This window comes from Chelonoidis abingdonii, chromosome 26 (assembly GCF_003597395.2).
Source record: "Chelonoidis abingdonii isolate Lonesome George chromosome 26, CheloAbing_2.0, whole genome shotgun sequence".
Taxonomy (NCBI): domain Eukaryota; kingdom Metazoa; phylum Chordata; order Testudines; family Testudinidae; genus Chelonoidis; species Chelonoidis abingdonii.
The window spans coordinates 11,685,977-11,705,543 of NC_133794.1; the positions used below are offsets into that span (position 1 = coordinate 11,685,977).

A 19,567-nucleotide genomic window follows, 5' to 3' on the forward strand; every position below is an offset into this window, starting at 1 on the left:
TCACCCAGACCCCCCCCTCCCAGGGAAGCACCCCCACCAGGGGAACCCCCTCAACCAGAGCCCCCCCTCCCAGGGGACAGCACCCCCCGGGGACCCCCTCACCCAGAGCCCCCCTCAGGGAACCCCCTCAACCAGAGCCCCCCCTCCCAGGGGACAGCACCCCCCGGGGGACCCCCTCACTCACAGCCCCTCCCCCTTCCCGCTCAGCGGCACCCAGGGTCCCTCAGCTGCCCAGCCGCGAGCCCGACTCGCGACCCCGCCACCTCTTCGCCCGGCCCCGCAATATGGAGGCGGCAGCAGCGCCGCAGCCCCCTGTTCCAGCCCAGCCGGGAACAAGCCCCGCCCCCTCACTCACTCGCGGCCAATGGCGGCGCCCGGACCCCTCCAGACGCGAAACGAGAGCCAGCCAATCACTGCTCACCGGCGGGCCCGTCGCCTCGGCAGCGCCGTTGCGATAGGCTGAGCGCTCCGGACGGGGCGGGACTAGAGGGGTGAAGGCGCAGGAGCCGCTCAGCGTGGTACGGTCCGGATTCTCCTCCCTCTACGTTTCTGGGACATGGCTTAGGCCAGTTCCTCTGAGTGTTACGGGTTCGATTCCTGTCCCTGGCCAATAAGTGCGATGAGTTGGGGGCGGACTCAGCCTGGAACCTAGGGGACAGGAGAATGGCAGGGGGACTCTGAGAGCAGTGGCAGACCTGGGGGGAGGGGCAGAGATATCGGCGGGGTGGGGATTGGGATTGCAGGGCATTGGCAGAATTGTTCAGGGTGATAAACCCAGGATAGGGATAGCAGGGGGCTGTAGGTTGGGACTGAGGAGCATTGGCAGGAAGGGAAAGTGCAAGGGTGGGATCTAAAGGCCATTGGGGGACTCCAAGAATAATAGAGGGTTTATGAGTGAGGAGCAAAGGCAAATATTTCACATGCTTATTTCATGCATTACAATAAATATTACTGAACAGCAGCTGAGTTTTCACATCAAATGGGCTGGAAAAACTAAACATGTAGCAAGTTTATTAAAATAACTTGGTACAAATATGTGACAAAATCCTTCCAGTCAGACCCACCAACTTTGCAGGTGAATCAATTAAGTCTTAAGGTGACCCTGGAGCAAATTGAGTCTTTGAAGCTAACAGAGGAGAACTCCAGCTTTGTGCATAACTACCCCAGCTAATCTGGCTGCTGGAAGTGCTTTTCAGAGTGGATCTAGAACTCAAATGAGAAAAGTTGGGCTTTGGCTAAAGTGCTCCCAAACTGCATCCAGATTCTACAGTCAGAATCTTCCATCCACACAGTCCTCAGCATGCAGACAGGAAGCCCAGCCTTCCCACCACTATGGGAGGCTGGCTGCTGTCCTACAGTTTGGGTGGCAGTTTCTTTCCCAGGAACCCTCAGCCCTGACAGATTCAAGCTGGGGTGGGGGGCTTGTTTTCATAGGGTGGATTTCCAGTGGCGGCCTGCACTGCTGTTAGGAAGTGAACTAGAGCCCTGCTGCAATGAAAACTCAGCTGGAAATGGGGTCAGGCTTGTTTACATTAGTAATCAGTTTTCAGCCCCTACTGGAGGGCCATATGATTAACGCCATCTGTATTATTTTCCTAGAGAAAATACAATCAATATGCGTTGGAAATTCCTACTTATTATTACCTATGAGCCCGAGCCATGGACTATGACCCCACTGTGCAAGGTGCAGTACAAACACAGAGCAAAAAGACACTCCTTAGCCCAAAGCGTTTACATTCAGTTATGTGCTCACATTAGCAGATCGTAGTTTCCCTCCACTCTCAACCTGTCTCTCTAGTTTTCCATTCTTTACAATAAAAGTTTCGCTCCCTGCAGAACTGGTTCCCTGATATTTTGGGCCTTATTCTTCAAAGAAAAATGGGCTTGCGCCTCTCTCTTCCGGATGCCAGCAGAGGATTAGCACATATTATTTCACTTACACACTGCCCGAGCCCTATTCCTAACAGCTTTGGGGAAGTCATTTTGTGTTCCTAACAGCAGAACATCTTAAACTTTTCAATCAGTGGCACCATTTCGGATATTTCCTGGAGGAAACTCTCCGCCGTGTTGATTTAGTACAAGATCACTGCTTAAAAGTAGCTGGGCCATGGCCCCCTAGCCAGGACTGGCGCTAGGGGTTTTAGCGCCCTAGGCACATGGCAATTTCACCGCCCCGCATCCTGGTCCCGCGGCTTCGGTGGAGCTGCCGCAGTGGTGTCTGCGGGAGCTCCATCGAAGCCGCGGGAGCAGCCGACCATCTGCAGGCACGACTGTGGCAGCTCCACCGGAGCCGCGGACCAGCAGACGCTCCACAGGCACGACTGCGGCAGCTCCACCGGAGCCGCGGACCAGCAGACGCTCCACAGGCACGACTGCGGCAGCTCCACCAGAGCCGCCCCCTCCGGCAAAATGCCAAATGCCGCCCACCAATAATCCTGGCGCCCTAAGCGATTGCCTAGGCTGCCTAAATGGAAGCGCCGGCCCTGCCCCTAGCCTATGGAACATTGAGCAAGTGCAAAATCTTCCCCCCTCCTAATTGGTGTTTATAGGGCCCTAATTTTACATCCATTATGCAACTTGCTGCTATATGATTTGGGAAACGATGCCACCTAGTGGCCACCAGCCCCTGTAGTCAGAAGGGCTTAGAAATCATCAATGGACTTTGAAATAAAAAAATCAGGTTCCAAAATCCTGCTGCCTGGTTTGTGCCAATGTTGCGTGTGCATCTCTGGACCACAGCGGCACCTTCCCTGGCAGAAAGACCAGCAAATTAATTCCCCTCAGGTGGAACTGAGGAACGCTGGCCTGTTTTTTCAGTGAATTTAAGTGGTAGATAGGCATCCTGTTGTCTGTCAGCACTAGGAGGTCAAATTTCACCCTCAAATCTACATTAGAATCCTAGAATATCAGGGTTGGAAGAGACCTCAGGAGGTATCTAGTCCAACCCCCTGCTCAAAGCAGGACCAACCCCAACTAAATCATCCCAGCCAGGGCTTTGTCAAGCTAAGCCTTAAAAAACCTCTAAGGAAGGAGATTCCACCACCTCCCTCGGTAACCCATCCCAGTGCTTCACCACCCTCCTAGTGAAAAAGTTTTTCCTAATATCCAACCTAAACTTCTCCCACTGCAACTCGAGACCATTACTCCTTGTTCTGTCAAAATATGTGTTTTTTGTTTGCTTTTCAGAAACAGCAATAATCCAGCACTCCTCCAGGTAGGCAATTCAGGTCATTTTGCCTTTAGATGGCAGGCTCTGAATCCAGAATTAACCTCTCCCTTGGCTTAAGTTTGTGATCCTATGGAGCTTTGGGTCTTCCTAATACATTCCAACAAAAGCAGCTGTGTTCCTGCTGTCAATTTTATCCCAAACATCTGTCATCCTTGGCGTTCTCTTGCATCGGTTATGCGTATATGTTGAGGGGTCAGAGCCTACTGGCTAAGCTAGAATGAGGAGATAGGTACAGACAAACCCCTCACTGTCTGTTCCCACTGGCAATTCTTATGATCAAGACACAGAAGAACAAGACCGTGACCCACCCACTCCGTTCCATGCTTCGGCAGAAGGGGTCTAGAGAGCTCTTAGCTGGCAGATTGTGCTCTGAAGACAGGGACACGGTGTGTCTAATTCCTTGAAGAATTAGAGGAAAGAATGGAGATTGGCTTCCTAAGTTGACCGTGGACTCACTCAGCGTTCATGGGTTTCCTGACCAACTAGTTGGCTGAAATGGGAATTGCCTTCTGCCAGCCCAGGGGGTAGGAGTTTCAGTGAGCTAGCAGAAGGCGAGCAGGTAGGAACCAATGACCTCAGCCCGGCAGATGCTGAAGCATTTCAGCATGGCTGGAAGTTGCTCCATGCAGCCCTCACCTGGACCACCCGTCTCATGCCCCTTCTCCTCCCCCGAGACTACAAATAAATAAACCATTGGGGAACCACATCACACATATTTTACAAAAGAAAGTGAAAAAAGAAAAAGAAAAAATACTGTTTATTTCACACAACTACATCAAGTGCATCAGTCTAACAGAGCAAGACAGCCAGACCCCAGATGGCTCCCCACCCCCACGGAGTCCTTCCCTCCCTCCTTGTTCAGCTTATACCACCTCACACGGCACTCTGTGAAATCCAACAGCTTCTCTTGAAACTGAGCAGTGGTGTTAACCGAGGCGAGGGGGACTGGCCCGCCCAATGAGGACTGGCTATGTGGGGGGAGCCCTGGAGATTGGAGGCTGGAGACGCAGGACTGGCGATAGCGGGTCGGGTTCTGATTGACCCAGGGCGGCAGCGTATAAACCACCTCCTGCTCCAAGGATGGTATGAAACCACTTTTGCTCCCAGTCCTGCCCACCCATGTCCGGAAATCACTGAAACACTCATTTCTTAGGGCAGGGAGAGAGGGAGATGGAGCACCTTTATTAGGGAGGAATTTGCCTGCCAACCCTGCCCTAGCTATTCCAAACAGAGGTGGAGGGACAGCAGATCCGGAAAGGTGCTTCCTAAAAAACAAAAAACCACAACCCTCCCTCTAAGAAACCTTCTTTGGACAGATCCAGACGTGCCCCTCGAGCACCCCGTTCTGCCGTTCAGAGCAGAGGTTTGGGGAATCGGCAACGCCTGGGTAGCATTGGTCTCACCACCACACCGGGCAGCCAACGGAACGGATAGCTTTGCTTGTAGCATCTTGGGAACAGCAGCATCAGCTCAGGGCAGGGGACCAACCAAACATCCTAGCGAAAGCCTGACTGGAAGGGGAAGGTGCCAAGAAATTCTATTGCACAGCAGAATCGCCCTGCTGATGTTGGGACTGAGGTCTGCTTGTGGAGGCAGCAGCCACTGTCCAATTAATCAGCTTGGTCTTTCCCCTGTTCTTCCTCTCCCTGCTGAGTCTCATGGTCCTGGGCTAGTGACACTCACGCTCCGTTCAGCCTACGGGCAGATCTTTGCCTGATAAAAATGCGGTAAAACCGAAGCAGCTTTTCAGTTCAGCAAAACCCTCAACTGGCCCTCATCCCGCCCAGGTCGGCTGTGCCCAAATCAATGCGATGTGTAAACATTTTGCCTGGCAGTGAGTTACGTTGAACCCCCAGTGCCACCCTCCCAGAGCAGAAAACTCACTCCCGCTGCCCTTCGGAAGGTGGGAGATGAACTAGGACAGACCCAGATTCCCTTGAGATTCCCCTAGGAATAACAACTAGCCCCTGGGATGTGTCCTGGAGATCAGGATGTCAGACCCATAACCCTCATATATCTTCTAGGATAAAGAGGGCTTTATGGGACACTGGGAGCTCCCATAAAGCACAGGGCCAGCTGACCCCTATACCAGATTCTCATCCTACTGGGCTATCTGATGCTTTCCTAGCCTGTAGGTGGGCCCCTGGCTGCAGATTAAATTGTGCCGGGGTCTGATACCACCTCGATTGCCATGCAGATAAGCAGAACCTCCCACTCCACTTAGCAACAGAAGCTACTTTCTGATGATCTACTTTGGGACCGAAATTTAGGCCTTGTTTTTAAATGATTAGCCCTGAGGCAACCAACACTGTCTCTTTAAGATAAGCAGACGAGGCAGCACCGAATGGGACCTTTTCCTGGGTTTACAGTTAAGGATTATTGTGAAATCATTTATATCTCTATATATATTTTGGCTTTCACAAGACAGCAAAACACACCTCCCATTCCCTTCTTATGTTAAAGACACACAGTGCATATACAAACAGGAACAGGCTGGCCCCACCCTCCCTGCAGGACCTTAATACACACAGCTTCCTCTGCTTGCTCCTCTTTTGCACTGAACTCAGCTTAGAAAGAGGGCATCTGGGAGTGATCTTGGGATGGATCCCACCTCCCTGCATCCAGCCCACGAGTTGGGCTCTGGCACGCTTTGCAATGATGCTACACAGGCGGTGGCGAGGGACGACACGTTCAGGCGACGTCCGCTGCGCTCTGAAAGGCTGCCGGTAAAGAAGGAATAGACGTCCCCTGGAGAGCGTCCCCTGATTGTTGAGCCGCACAAGGAGGGACTTTGTAGTTTAAAGCTGAAGGCTGTTCCTTCCACACACAGCCCCGGGGCCTGGTTTGTCTCCGTTGTAAAGAGTCTGAGTCCTTTGCCTGGCTGCTTTCCCACGGGGAGGAAGGCTGGCGCTGCTGGCTTGGAGTCGGCCCCCTTCACTTGGCAATTCGACAAGGCAATCAGCTGATGGTCTCCCCTCTTACAGCCGAGAGGACTGCTGCTACTTCCCCATCCCCCTTCCAGCAGTGAGCAAGAGTCTGGTCCGTTCATTTTCCAGATCATCCCCTTCAGAAAAGCTACGCTCAAAAGACAAGCGTAGACCCCTGCAGGAGGAAAGTAAAATGTACCTTGTATAGCCCCGGCACCACGCCATGGCTCTTTGGTCCCCTCTCCTGGTGAGACCACTCAGAGCGGTTTATGCCTCCCAGCTAACAGAGGCCCATGCCTTTAGATCCCCAGGCTCGAGCCCTAGCAGGGGAAGGCGTAACGCTCAACTTCAACAGGAGCCAACGCAAAAAAAGAAAGAGGATGGAGCAAATGAAAGGGCTCACACCCAGTCCGCCTTCAGAGGCCTCACTTTGGTGAAGAAGCTGCCTGGCCCAGCTGGTTCTGCCCATTTCTTCCTATAGAAACAATCCCATTTAGTGCAATTTAACCTTCCATTTCCCAAGGGTGGCAGGGGAGATCCAGGACGCAGGTGGCTGGTTTTCTCCTGGCAAACGAGGTTAGTAAGGGAGCTACCTACTGGCTCTTTAAACGACGCAGTGATCCCAAGCCCTAGCAGCTAATCATACGCAGAAACTTCCTTTTAAAGTCTTTGGATGGATAGTGCTTTGTACTCATAGGGGAGGGGATATAAATGAAGCTACTCCGCCCAGATGCTGTTAGCTACCAAGAACTTGTGTCTCACACGGGACAAGCAAGGTTATGAAATAAACAAAGATTGAAATGAAGTAGGCTTCACATCTGCCTGTTCCCGGCCCCTACCGGCCTCCTGGCAGGCCCTGATGCTACCTTGGGGCACTCACATCGGCAGCTCTGGCACTCAGTACATGTTACACTCAGGAGCAGAAGGAAAGAGTTAGGCTTGCGATGTCCGACGTGTAGACGGTCAGATCCTGTGAGGACAAAGGGTGTGGACATATGCACACGGGGGGGCGGGGGGAATAATGCCTGGCTGCAGTCAGCGAAGCTGGGCTGGTGGGGCAGGGGGGAGGTGGACAGGGACAATGCCTAGGGAACAGTTAGTCACAAAGTGCTCATGGCAGGATCCTGGGGGTGGCCGGGCTGGGCTGGGCAGGGTTCTGTCCTCCCACCTGCTCCCCTAGGGGATCTGAAAGATATTGAGTTTGCTAGTGTTTTTGAGCGTCTGTCGGCGGTTGCAGAACCAGACCCGGACGACCTCGCGGTCGTAGTTGAGCTCCTTGGCGATCTCGGTGATCTCCTGGCCGGTGGGCAGGGCATTCTTCTCGAAGTAGGCGTTGAGGGCCTCGATGGCCTGGGGCGTGAAGGAGGTGCGGCGCTTGCGTTTCTTGGAGGGCTCGCCGCCCACGAACTCCATCAGGTTCTGCTGCCCTTCCTGGTTCCGCAGTTCGGCCTCGCTCAGCCACTTCTCCAACACGGGCTTCAGCTTCTGGGCGCTCTTGGGAGTGATGTCCAGCTTCTCGAACCTGCAGGCAGGGCAGCGGGTAGGGAGAGAAGGGGTGAGGGTCCCGCCCTGCACCAGGGGGCCGGCACAGACAGAAGCAGCAGTGACCCCAGAAGCTCGGGGGGAGGGGTGGGGGAAGGGGCATAAGATCAAGCTGGTTACGTGGCCACGCGCCGATGGTACAGTAACAAACACGACAACAGAGGCTGGTTTAAGAAAAGAGGACTCTGAAATGGGACACAGGCATGGACACATGGTTCTGGGGATCCACAAAAAGAGACTAGACTCCTGGGTTCTTTTCCCAGTTCTGGGTGGAGAATGGTCACAGCAGTGGGGATGGGGACTCAGGTTCTATTACCAGCTCATAGAAGGAGTGGGGCCACTGATGCTCAAACTGTGGCCCTGCCCCCTGGCCGCCCCTTCCCCCTGAGGCCCCCCCAACCCCGCCCCTTCCTGGATGCCCCTCCCCACTCCATCCCTTCTCCCTGAGCCCCCGCCTTCATGCTACCCATTCCCTAGAATCTGCCCTCCCACTGCCCTTCCCCTGAGGCCCCACCCCACCCCTTCTCCCCGAACCCCTGCCCTTGCACCACCCCTTCCCGAGGCCCCGTGCCCACACCGCCTCTTCTTCCAAGACTGCCTCCCACTCACTCCTCTCTGCCCCCTCTGCCCCGCATCACTCATCCTGATGGCCGGAAAAAAAGTGGGGGGCCATGGCACCTCCCATTCCGGTGTCCCTGCTGTGATCTAAAGGTGAGTCCTGAGTTAATTTCCCAAGACTGGTAATGGAGTGGGAGTCAGGCTGCCTGGCTTCTATTCATGGCTTTGGGTGGGGCCTGGGGTCTACAGATTACTGCAGATGGAGAGACAGGACTCTTGGGATTTTGTTCCCAGCTCTGGGAGAGGAGTGGGGCTAGTGGTTGGAGCGGGTGGATGGGACTGGGAGTCAAGACTCCTGGGTTCTAAGTCTGTCTTTGGACGACTATACAACTCACTCCACCTCTCTGTGCCTAGTGCCCCTCTCTATTGACGGCATTAGTGCTTGGCTGAAAGGAGAGCATTATGAACACCGCTTCTGGGGTGGGCAGGGCCGGGTGCTGCTGTCCTGGCTCAGGGGATTATCCCAATGAAGCCAGGGGGTTCAAAAACACTTTCTCTCCTTTTGGCTGAGACAGTTTTCTCTTTGCTTTTTCAGGGGAGGGAGTCACCGAAACGCTACGTAGACGAGCGACGCTCTAGCCACTGTCTGCCCTGAACATCCGAGCCCCGTCACAGGGCCAGCACTGAACCCAGCCGCTTACCTGCAGATGGCAGACTGGCTGTAAGCTGGTCCTTCCGTAGCCGTCAAAGCTTGACCCACCTGTGTCTGCGTCAGGCCCAGAGACAGACGTCGGATCTTAAAGTTCTTGGCAAACTCCCGAATCTCCTCTAGGTTGATTCCATCCTCCTCAGTGCCTGTATTTGGAGTTTGTGGCTCTGGGGTAGGGAGGGAAGTACCGTTAATGCAGCGCAGTGTGCTTTGTATCATCACATCCAGCCACAGTCCATCTCCTCACTCCTCCAGGGAGATCTCCAAGTGGGAGCAGACACTGTCCATAACTGGCAGCATTCTAGTAGCCTCACCTTATGGTTAGGGCCCCAATGGGTTGACAGACAGCCTCTGCCCCAGGGTGCTTACAGTCTAAACAAACAAGCAGTGGAAGGGGAAACTGAGGCAGAAAGAGGGGAAGCGACTTGCCCAGCGGCAGAGGCAGAAAGAGAACTCAGGTCTCCCAAGACCCAGACCAGCATCACATTCACAGGACCACACTGCCATGCCAGGGGAAGCAAGTCCAACATGTGACTTGGCTTGTTCTAGAGTGCTTTGCGTCTCGGGCAGCAGCTCGTCGGGGCTGGGATCTGCTTGATGCAGGGCACTGGTGTCACTATAGACATAACAATACTAACACGGCACTGCTTCGCAACGTCTGTTTCGCTGTTTAAAGGCCTTTCCTCCCCACCAAAAATGCTTCCAAACAAATCGGAAGCTTCACCTAGCAGCATGTGCCAGCGACCCTACAATAACAACTCAGTGTGCGCAGCTCGAAGCTCACCAGCGACCCTACGATAACAACCCAGTGTGCGCAGCTTGGCGCGCACCAGCGACCCTACAATAACAACCTAGCATGTGCAGCTTGGAGCTCACCAGTGACCCTACGATAACAACCCAGCGTGCGCAGCTCGGAGCTCACCAGAGACCCTACGATAACAACCCAGCATGCGCAGCTCGGAGCGCACCAGCACCCCTACAATAACAACCCAGTGTGTGCAGCTCAGAGTGCACCAGGGACCCTACAATAACAACCCAGCATGTGCAGCTCGGAGCTCACCAGCGACCCTACAATAACAACCCAGCGTGTGCAGCTCAGAGTGCACCAGGGACCCTACAATAACAACCCAGCGTGTGCAGCTCAGAGTGCACCAGGGACCCTACAATAACAACCCAGTTGCGCAGCTCGGAGCTCACCAGGGACCCTACGATAACAAACCAGCATGCGCAGCTTGGCGCGCACCAGCGACCCTACAATAACAACCTAGCATGTGCAGCTCGGAGCTCACCAGCGACCCTACGATTAACAACCCAGCGTGCGCAGCTCGGAGCTCACCAGAGACCCTAAGATAACAACCCAGCGTGCGCAGCTCGGAGCTCACCAGCGACCCTACGATAACAACCCAGCGTGCGCAGCTCGGCGCTCACCAGCGACCCTACGATAACAACCCAGCGTGCGCAGCTCGGAGCTCACCAGCGACCCTACGATAACAACCCAGCGTGCGCAGCTCGGAGCTCACCAGCGACCCTACGATAACAACCCAGCGTGCGCAGCTCGGAGCTCACCAGCGACCCTACGATAACAACCCAGCGTGCGCAGCTCGGAGCTCACCAGCGACCCTACGATAACAACCCAGCGTGCGCAGCTCGGAGCTCACCAGCGACCCTACGATAACAACCCAGCGTGCGCAGCTCGGAGCTCACCAGCGACCCTACGATAACAACCCAGCGTGCGCAGCTCGGAGCTCACCAGCGACCCTACGATAACAACCCAGCGTGCGCAGCTCGGAGCTCACCAGCGACCCTACGATAACAACCCAGCGTGCGCAGCTCGGAGCTCACCAGCTACCCTACGATAACAACCAAGCGTGCGCAGCTCAGAGCTCACCAGTGACCCTACAATAACCCAGCGTGCGCAGCTCTAAGCTCACCAGCGCCCCTACGATAACAACCCAGAGTGCGCAGCTCGAAGCTCACCAGGGACCCTACAATAACAACCCAGCGTGGGCAGCTCGGAGCTCACCAGCGCCCCTACGATAACAACCCAGCGTGCGCAGCTCGGAGCTCACCAGTGACCCTACAATAACCCAGCGTGCGCAGCTCAGAGCTCACCAGCGCCCCTACAATAACAACCCAGTGTGCGCAGCTCGAAGCTCACCAGGGACCCTACAATAACAACCCAGCGTGGGCAGCTCAGAGCTCACCAGCGCCCCTACGATAACAACCCAGCGTGGGCAGCTCGGAGCTTACCAGCGCCCCTACAATACCAATACAGTGTGCGCAGCTCGGAGCTCACCAGGGACACTACAATAACCCATTGTGCACAACACTGGTTCTGTCCTGTACTCTCACCACTAGACAATCACCGGGAAGAGCTAAACCTCAGTGGTCACATCGCACACTCTCCAATTCCTACAAAGGGAGTGCAAGCTGTCGCCCCAACCCCCAGCATTAAATGGACAGGACCTGAGAGGTGCTTACTGGAAACCAGCTGGCTCACTGTCGGGGTCTCCGAGCAAGTGATGGGAACGGGCGCGGAAGAGGGCTTAGCGGCAGGGGCTGGGTTTGCGATGACCACAGCTGGCTGGGGCAGAGCTGGGGCAGGCTGGATTGGCTGAACCTGGTAACACAGCAAACAACAAGGCTCAGATGAAGGCCATATCAGTGCATGTAGCCCAGATGGATGGAGAGGGTTGTGGCAAGCTCTCAGCTGCGGTAAAGCCCTGGCCACCCACACGGCCTCTGCATAGGGGGCAGAGCACAGCTCTGCTACGCTGATTCCCTGTTGGCATATGCAGTAGCGTAGCTGGGGGTGACCGGGGCTGCGGCCATTCCCCCACTGAGGACAAGTGGCACCTTGTCAATTTCTTGGCGCCTTTTTACTCACCCAGGGGAGCGATCAAAAAAAAAAAAGGCGCCACCTGCTGCGGCGCTTTTATTTTACTCACCCGGCGGCACTCCGGGTCTTCAGCGGCACTTCGGTGGCATTTCCGCGGGGAGTCCTTCAGTGCCGCCGAAGACACCCGGAGTGAGTGAAGGGCCTGCCACCGAAGTGCCGCTGAAGAGCTGGAGTGCTGCCAGGTGAGTAAAAGCGCCGCAGCGGGTGGCGCCTTTTTTTCCTACCATTCCCTCTACCTGGTTACACCACTGAATATATGGCCCAGGCATCAGTGGCATATGTTAAAGCCGCCCCCATGCTACTCCAACTCATGTCAGGGTCACGGCTGGCACAGACTGGATCTCTGGTCTTCCCCTGGGCGGAATGGAGCTTGGCTGCAGGACAGAATCTGGCCCGTAGACAGGCAATTGCCACAAGTGAACTGCAGGCAAAGCAGGTGTCTGTTCAATTCCTACATGCCAGGGCTGCCTGACCTGGCTAAAAGGTGTCCTAGACGGTGTCTTCTGGCACTGGATCTGAGAGCTGCCACCTTGGGGGAACATCTGGAGGGAGCTGCCACCTTGGGGGAACCTCTGGAGGGAGCTGCCACCTTGACTCCTTCCAAAGGGAGAGGTCAGGCTCAGTTTCTGAACAGCCTAACGGGGCACCAGAGAATTCAGCAGGGCGCAAGGTCCTGGCAGAGGCTCCCACAGGTTGTTTAATGCTCAGTAAGTGGATCCGTAAAGGGCCAGAGCCCAAGTCACCAACCTCCCCAGGCTTTTTGGGAGCTGCCACGCATGGCATTATGCTGGCGCACGGCCACAGACAGCAACCAGTTGGCTCCCTGAGAAGGTGCCTGTTAGGCAGCCGTCACCTGCCATTTGGCTCTCACTTCGTTCTTTGCTGGGGACTCTGGGGCATTGGGTTTCCTGATGGCTGCCGTCTGGAGGGCGCTGCTGGTTAACGTCGCAATGACCTGCCCTTGGGCGTTCAGCAGCAGCTGCGGGGTCACCGCCTGCACCTGCAGGTTCTGGGCCGGCAAAACAGCTGGGGTGGCGCTGGCTGTTGTGATCCCAGCCGGGTTCACCACCCAGGGCAGCGTCCCAATGACCTGCAGAGGAGACAAGAATGGGAGCTGGGTGCGTGGCACACCAATATCCTTCCCCACCTCCCATCCGGCAGGATGGAGTGTCCCTCCCTTCCGGGGCTGGATACAGGACACTGCATGGGGTGAGCTGGTGCTCTGGGGTGGTGTTGAAAATTCTCTCTCAAGTACTCGGCCGGCTGGTTCATGCTCACATGCTCGGGGTCTAACTGATGGCCATATGTGCGGTTGGGAAGAAATTTCCCCCAGGTGACCTTGATTTCACCTTCCTAGGATCATCTGGGCATACCTCACTTAATCAATTCTCTGCCACTGCATGGGGCCCGGGGGCACAGTTGGGTCATCTGTGGGCTGCAACACGTGGATCTAATTCTGGCTAGGTGGTGCCGATGGCCTGTGATACACAAGAGGTCGGATCAGCTGATCTGGCCTTGAACTCTATGACTATCTCTATCCTGAGTGACAGCTCTCAGGAAGGGAGAGGATGCCCATAGGAAGGCTTTATGAGTGGCTAGGGAGGGTTATCCTCCTGTTGTCTATTGGAGCCTGTCCCCACGTACCTGTCCCTGGGCATTGGTCAGAATCTGGCTCGTTATCCCTTGGACGCTGGGAATGGTGTTCGTGATCACCGGGGCGGCGGCCAGTGAGCTGAGGAGCTGGGTTTGCCCCCCGAGAGAAGCTGCGCTGATCTGTAGAGAAAACAGGAGTCGGAGGTTAAACACATGCACTCAGCCATGTCTTGTTCAGTGGGGAAACCCCCCTCTGGCTCTCTCTTACGGGCAGGAATCCTCCAGCTGCTTTAGGTACTTATCTGGCCCCCAGTTCTTCACACAGTGCCAGTCAACCTGTGGAACTCCTTGCCTGAGGAGGTTGTGAAGGTTAGGACTATAACAGGGTTTAAAAGAGAACTAGATAAATTCATGGAAGTTAAGTCCATTAATGGCTATTAGCCAGGATGGGTAAGGAAGGGTGTCCCTAGCCTCTATTTGTCAGAGGGTGGAGATGGATGGCAGGAGAGAGATCACTTGATCATTGCCTGTTGGGTTCACTCCCTCTGGGGCACCTGGCATTGGCCACTGTCGGCAGACAGGACACTGGGCTGGATGGACCTTTGGTTTGACCCAGTATGGCCGTTCTTATGTTCTTATTACGATAGTATCGTGACACTTCATAATCTTTATTGTGCTCATCTTCACAAACCCCAGGGGGAGGGAGGGGACAGAGCAGTGCTACTATCCTCACTTTACAGATGGGGCACTGAGGTGCAGAGGGACCAGAGACCACAAATGAAGATGTGATTGTAGCACAGGTAGGCATAGCCCTGCCAGCTTTAAGCTAGCTAGCCCGGGGAACCGTAACAGCGGGACAGAGCCTGGGGCCAGCTAGCGACCTGAATTTGTACCCAGGGTTCCCGGAGGGCTTGTACTTGGGCAGTCAGGCCATGCCGCCTCATCTTCACTATTACTGTGCTAGCTAGATCAAAGCCAGTGCAGGGATGCATCCGCATGCTAACAGTCACAGCTTCATTTGCAGCCCAGTTGTACCCTCAGGCAGGCAGGAAGTCTGGGAGACAACAAGGAAGTAAACCCAGGCCTGCAAAGTCCCAGGTTAGCACCATAACCACTAGGCCATCCTTCCTTTTCTAGGCACCGTCTTTCAAGGAGGTCTTGCAAAAGACTCCGCCTATCTCGGCTCACCACCCAGCCTGCTTCTGCTTTGTCAGTGATGGCAGCCAGCCCAACCTGCCAGCTGCTCCCACCAGTCCCCGTGTCCTTTCTCCTGCCATGCTCCCTATGCAAGGGAAAAGTCCCCATCAGAATGATTAATAACCACACCTGGCTCATACCACCAGTAGCTCTCAGAGCACTTTACAAAGGGGGTATCATCAGCCCCATTTTTACAGATGGGGAAACTGAGGCACAGAGCGGCAAAACAACTAGCCCAAGGTCCTCCAGCTGGTCAGTGTCAGAGCCAGGAATGGAACGCAACTCTCCTCCCTCCCAGTCCAGTGTTCTATCCACTAGGCAACACTGCCTCCTGTTGTGGGCAGGTATAAACGATGACACAAGGGGCCAGAATCAGGTCCCTTTGTGAGCTGCTCTGTCAATACCGACTGCCCAACGTCAGGTCAGCTGGCAGGGATTCCTGCCCAAGCAGGACAGACAGCTCGGCTCCCAGAGATTCTCTGGGAGTGTCACACCAGCTCCTTACTATGCCAGGGTTAAAGGCAAATCCCGCAGGCTGGACTGTGATTTGCGTCTGGGTCTCCAATGGCTTTGCCACGGGCGGCGGAGGGGCAGCGGCAGGCTGGGGCAGGATGGCTGGCGGGCTCTGGAGCGAGGGCTGCAGCTGGAACACGGCCTGGGTTTGGATGGAGGGTCGCGGCTGGACTGTCGGCGAAGCCTGCAGTGGCTGGGCAGGCTGCACTGGGGCTGGCATTGCTGTGTTCAGGACCGCAGCTGCTGAAAGCAGAGCAGAGACATGGACGCTGAATAGCCGTAATATGCCGCTCTCTTTGCCTGTCCCTGCAACAAACCATCATTGTAATACCTAGCCTCATCCAGAGCCTTTAAACTGAGCCCCCGCTGGCCCCACCTGAGCCTTTTTATCCAGGCACCAGCACTGGCCTCTGTTCTGTCCTTTGGATGCCTGGCACTACGACAAACGACAAGGGTGCGTGGGATCCAGGACAGGGCAGGCCATGGACTGTCTGACAGAAGACCAGCTGCCAACTCTGGTGGCTTTATCACCCATCTCATGATTTAGGGTATTCGGCCCATGGAGCCCCAGCTCTTGGGGTCATGGGACTACGGAAATATTTCAGCTTTCGTCTAGGAAACTGGACGTACGTTTCTAGCCCCCGCGGCTGCAGAGAGATGCTGGGAAACATCCCTAGCGGTTTGCATGAGTCGGTCTGAAAGGGTTTTACAAAGGAGACCAGGATCATCACCCCCCCATTTTACAGATGGGGAAACGGAGGCACGGGGCGGTGACATGACACGCCCAAGGTCATCCAGAAAGCCAGCAGCTCAGCTAGGAAAAGAACCAAGGAGTCCTGAATCCCAGCCCAATGCTCTAGGTATATCACATGTCAGTTCCTGTACCAAGGCCTGCATGCGATCATGGGCAGGGGTTACATGGATATCCAGGAGCGCAGGGCACCTGAGTGCCATCCGCAGACATCACAACCCAAGGGGGGGTAAATAGGTGGGGGGACCAAGGCACAGGGTTGGGTTCATGCTTAGTCCCAGGTCACAGAGGAAATCCATGAGTGAACCAGGATGGGAACCCAGTTCCGCAGAGTCCCTGTTGGCTGCCTTATCTGCCAGACCATCGTTTAGGAGCAGCTTCTTGTTGAGAAGCAGGTGGACTCCCCCCCACCCCCCCCTTTTTGGAAGGGAGTTGGCAAAGTTCAAAAACCTGATCGGTCAAACATCCCCAGAATCTGAAAAGTCCCATCTGGAATCCACCCTTAACTCTGTAAAGGGAACCAAACTGGTCATCGGGGCAGCGAACACGCACAGTGGCAACCACAGGATTAGACAGTGTGAGGGAGCCAGCCCTTCGGGGCTTCAAAGCAATTAGACACATTAGCTAAACACGGCTCCACCAGGAGACAGGTCAGCGTTAATCTCATAGCTCTGCATCAGATGAACTGAGAGGGCACCGTTCACCCCTGTGGCAGCATGAGGCCTCGGCACTGCTTAAATGGTATACCAACCATATGGACTGAAGTGATGCCTAGACCTCATGCCGGCCCCCTGTGCGGGGTGCATTTCACCCAGAGAATGAGCATGACTTCCCTACCGACCCAGCCGCGGACTCAGAATTTAAATGCAGATCCTGGGCTGGAGCTCAGAGCACTGGCCCATGCTTCTTCTCAGACACAGAGAAATCAATGCAACCTTCCTTGCCCCTGCATGAGCCTGCAGTCCTTATGCATGCAAAGCCAGCTGGAGCCAATGGGAGCTTTTGCCTGCAAAAGAACAGCAGATTCAGGCCCGGTGCTTGCAGCTTTACCCCATTCCCAGGCCAAGTGGACTTTGACTCAGCACAAGCAACAGGATATTTGACCCAATTGGGGATGTTCTAAGGCAGAGGAGCGGCCGGTACCTTGCAAGTTGGCTATAGGTGGTTTGAAAATTCCCCCTGTAGGAGAAGCAGCCGTCAGTCCGGGAAGGGCAGCGACCGTTGCTGTAGGAAATGTCCACACAGCCAGCCCCTGCTGACCAGCCACTTGACCTGCAATACTGATGGGGATAAGAAGAGGTTGAGTAACTGCCCCTGCTGGAACCATTACTCCTGTCACAACTGTTGCTAAGTTTTCCTGAGTCAAGACCTGCAAAAGTAAACAAGATTTAAAAAAGAAAAGGAAAAAAAAAATCAGCGCCACTGCAGACAGCACCAGCCGCATTAGCGAGCGCACGCGGTCTTTCCAAGGCACGCTTTGCCCCAGCCAGGGGGAGCCTGCCTGAGCCATGCGTGGGTGTGGGATCGCTCCCGTCTTAGCAGCTGGGTTCCAGCTGAGCGGAGCCCCCCGGAAGCTGGTTGTCAAATCAACACCAGAAGGGGCCTTTTTTTTTTTCCTTAGTGCAACCCTACAGAATCATTTCCAGCAGCAGCTCAACGCCACAGGGCCCTCTGTGGCGGGCGCTATATGGAGGAGAGGCCAGGGATGGATCAGGACACAGAACCTATGCTCCATGCCTAGGCGGGTTGTTTCATTCAAACCCCACCCCACCACTGGGTGCTCTCCCACTGGGCACGTCTCTGTGCAAAACACAGTGCTGTTTCAGGGACCATTAACAACCGATACACGACAGGGAGCATTGGAAGAGCGGGTGTGAATCCCATGCGTCCGTAGTGCCCTCACAGGTGCATCCACCTCACCGCTTGAGCCTCCCCTCCCACATGTCGGACACAGGAGAAATACCTCTCGCTCTTCCCCTGCTCGCCGTCCGCGTTTGCTCCCTTCCCACGCCCAGCTGCGGGACTGGTGGGTAGTTACCTGTGGCGTAGCTTGCACGGCCAAGGGAGCTAGGGTTTGGGTTGGCTGGCTCGTTGCTGGGTTGAAGGTGGTAACGGATGAGACGCTGGTGGGAGCCATTCCAGGCAATGACTTTATTTCGCCTTGAGAGGAGGAAATAACACGTCAAGAGACGCTGTTACTTAAGTGTAATGATAATCACAATTATATAGTGCTTTTTAACTAGAGATCTCCAGAACTGCATCATTACCCTTATGTCACAAATGGGGAAACTGAGGCATGGGGGGTACTGACTTGCTCAAGGTCACTTAGCAAATTTGTGGCAGGGCCTGGAATTGAACCCAGGACTCAAGTCACAGTCCCATTCCCTAACTGCTAGGCCACATTGTCATCTACATACATAATGAGGCTTTCTGTCTCCCTCCAGTGACTATACCACAAATGAATGATGCTGGAAGAGTTGGATTTTTTTGGCTCAGGCAACAGAGCGTGGCTCTAATGTGGCAGCCTCTCCCTACCCCAAAAGAAGCTGAACATCAGAACAGCCATACTGGGTCCATCTAGCCCAGTATCTTGTCTTCCAACAGTGGCAAGTACCAGGTGCTTCAGAGGAACTGAACAGAGGAGGGTAATGTATTGAGTGATCCATCCTGTCATCCAGTCCCAGGTTCTGGCAGTCAAGAGGTTCAGGGACACTAGAGCATGGGGTTGGGTCGCCAACCACCCTGACTAATAGACGTCAATGGACCTGTCCTATAACCCACTTCTACTTTTGGAACTCACCACATCCCCCAGCAATGAGGTTCACAGTCTGACTAAAAGTGATGTGAAGAAGTGCTTCCTTCTGTTTGTCGTAAACCCACGGCCTCTTAATTTCATATCATGACCCCTGGTTCTCATTTTACAAAGCAGGTCAGGAGTCTTACCCCTATATTTTGTAGAGGGGGAAACTGAGGCACAAAGCAGAGAAGCCTCTTGCCCACAAAGTTGGGACTAGAACTCTGGTGTTCGGCGTCCCAGGTCGGTGTTCTATCCACTAGGCAAGCCTCCCTCCCAGCTGGTAATGCCTCTGGCTGCATGGAATGGAGGCGAACTCCTGATCTAACATACCCACTCGTCTGAGTCTCGGTCATTTCCCTGGTCTGGCCACCTCAGCCATGCATGGAGTCAAGGTGACACCTCATGGCCAGGCATAGGCATTGCAATTCAGTAATCTTGGATGGCAGCAGCATTCCGAAAAGGCACGGAAATTTATGGCACAGATTGTTAATGAGCACCACCCTCCCATTGCTACCCCTGGGTAAGAGAGGCTGCATCACAGCTGCATTACATGCATCTTCCTTCTCCTCCACCTTGGACTCTAAGATCGAAGTCAGTTTCTGCCCAAAGGACCTGACGATGGTAGGATAACAACACTATCTTGGCAGCTGTCCCCCCAAAAACATAACTTACCAAACTGAAACCCAAGAACACTTCACCCACCATTGAAAGGCAGCCACCTCTGGGGTGGGACGCAGCAGCTGTTTATCAGCACATATCAACACTCTAGAACATCCTAGGGCAGGCAGGGAAGAAAAATCCCGCACCCGTACACTACTTCAGCCGTTTGCTTTGGCATCACGGCTGCAGAGG

At 54.7% G+C, this 19,567-nt stretch overlaps 1 protein-coding gene across 7 annotated transcripts in view; it reads right to left on the reverse strand.

Annotated features, from left to right (window-relative positions):
- Nucleotides 1-3,968: 3,968 nt before the first annotated feature.
- The window catches only part of POU6F1 (POU class 6 homeobox 1), a 36,306-nt gene continuing 20,707 nt past the window's right edge, over nt 3,969-19,567 (reverse strand). For 2 of the 7 annotated variants that reach the window (XM_032786843.2, XM_075061276.1), the window contains 8 exons: nt 17,957-18,078; nt 17,062-17,287; nt 15,160-15,410; nt 13,509-13,637; nt 12,736-12,954; nt 11,447-11,585; nt 8,958-9,132; nt 3,969-7,678 (listed from right to left, as the gene is read on the reverse strand). In XM_032786843.2, the coding sequence (XP_032642734.1) occupies nt 7,333-7,678; nt 8,958-9,132; nt 11,447-11,585; nt 12,736-12,954; nt 13,509-13,637; nt 15,160-15,410; nt 17,062-17,287; nt 17,957-18,078 (1,607 nt within the window). In that variant the 3' untranslated portion in view covers nt 3,969-7,332. Of the gene's footprint in view, nt 7,679-8,957; nt 9,133-11,446; nt 11,586-12,735; nt 12,955-13,508; nt 13,638-15,159; nt 15,411-16,853; nt 16,925-17,061; nt 17,288-17,956; nt 18,079-19,567 lie in introns of all 7 variants that reach the window. The other 5 variants (XR_004374549.2, XM_032786846.2, XM_032786845.2 and 2 more) reach the window with 5 other exon arrangements.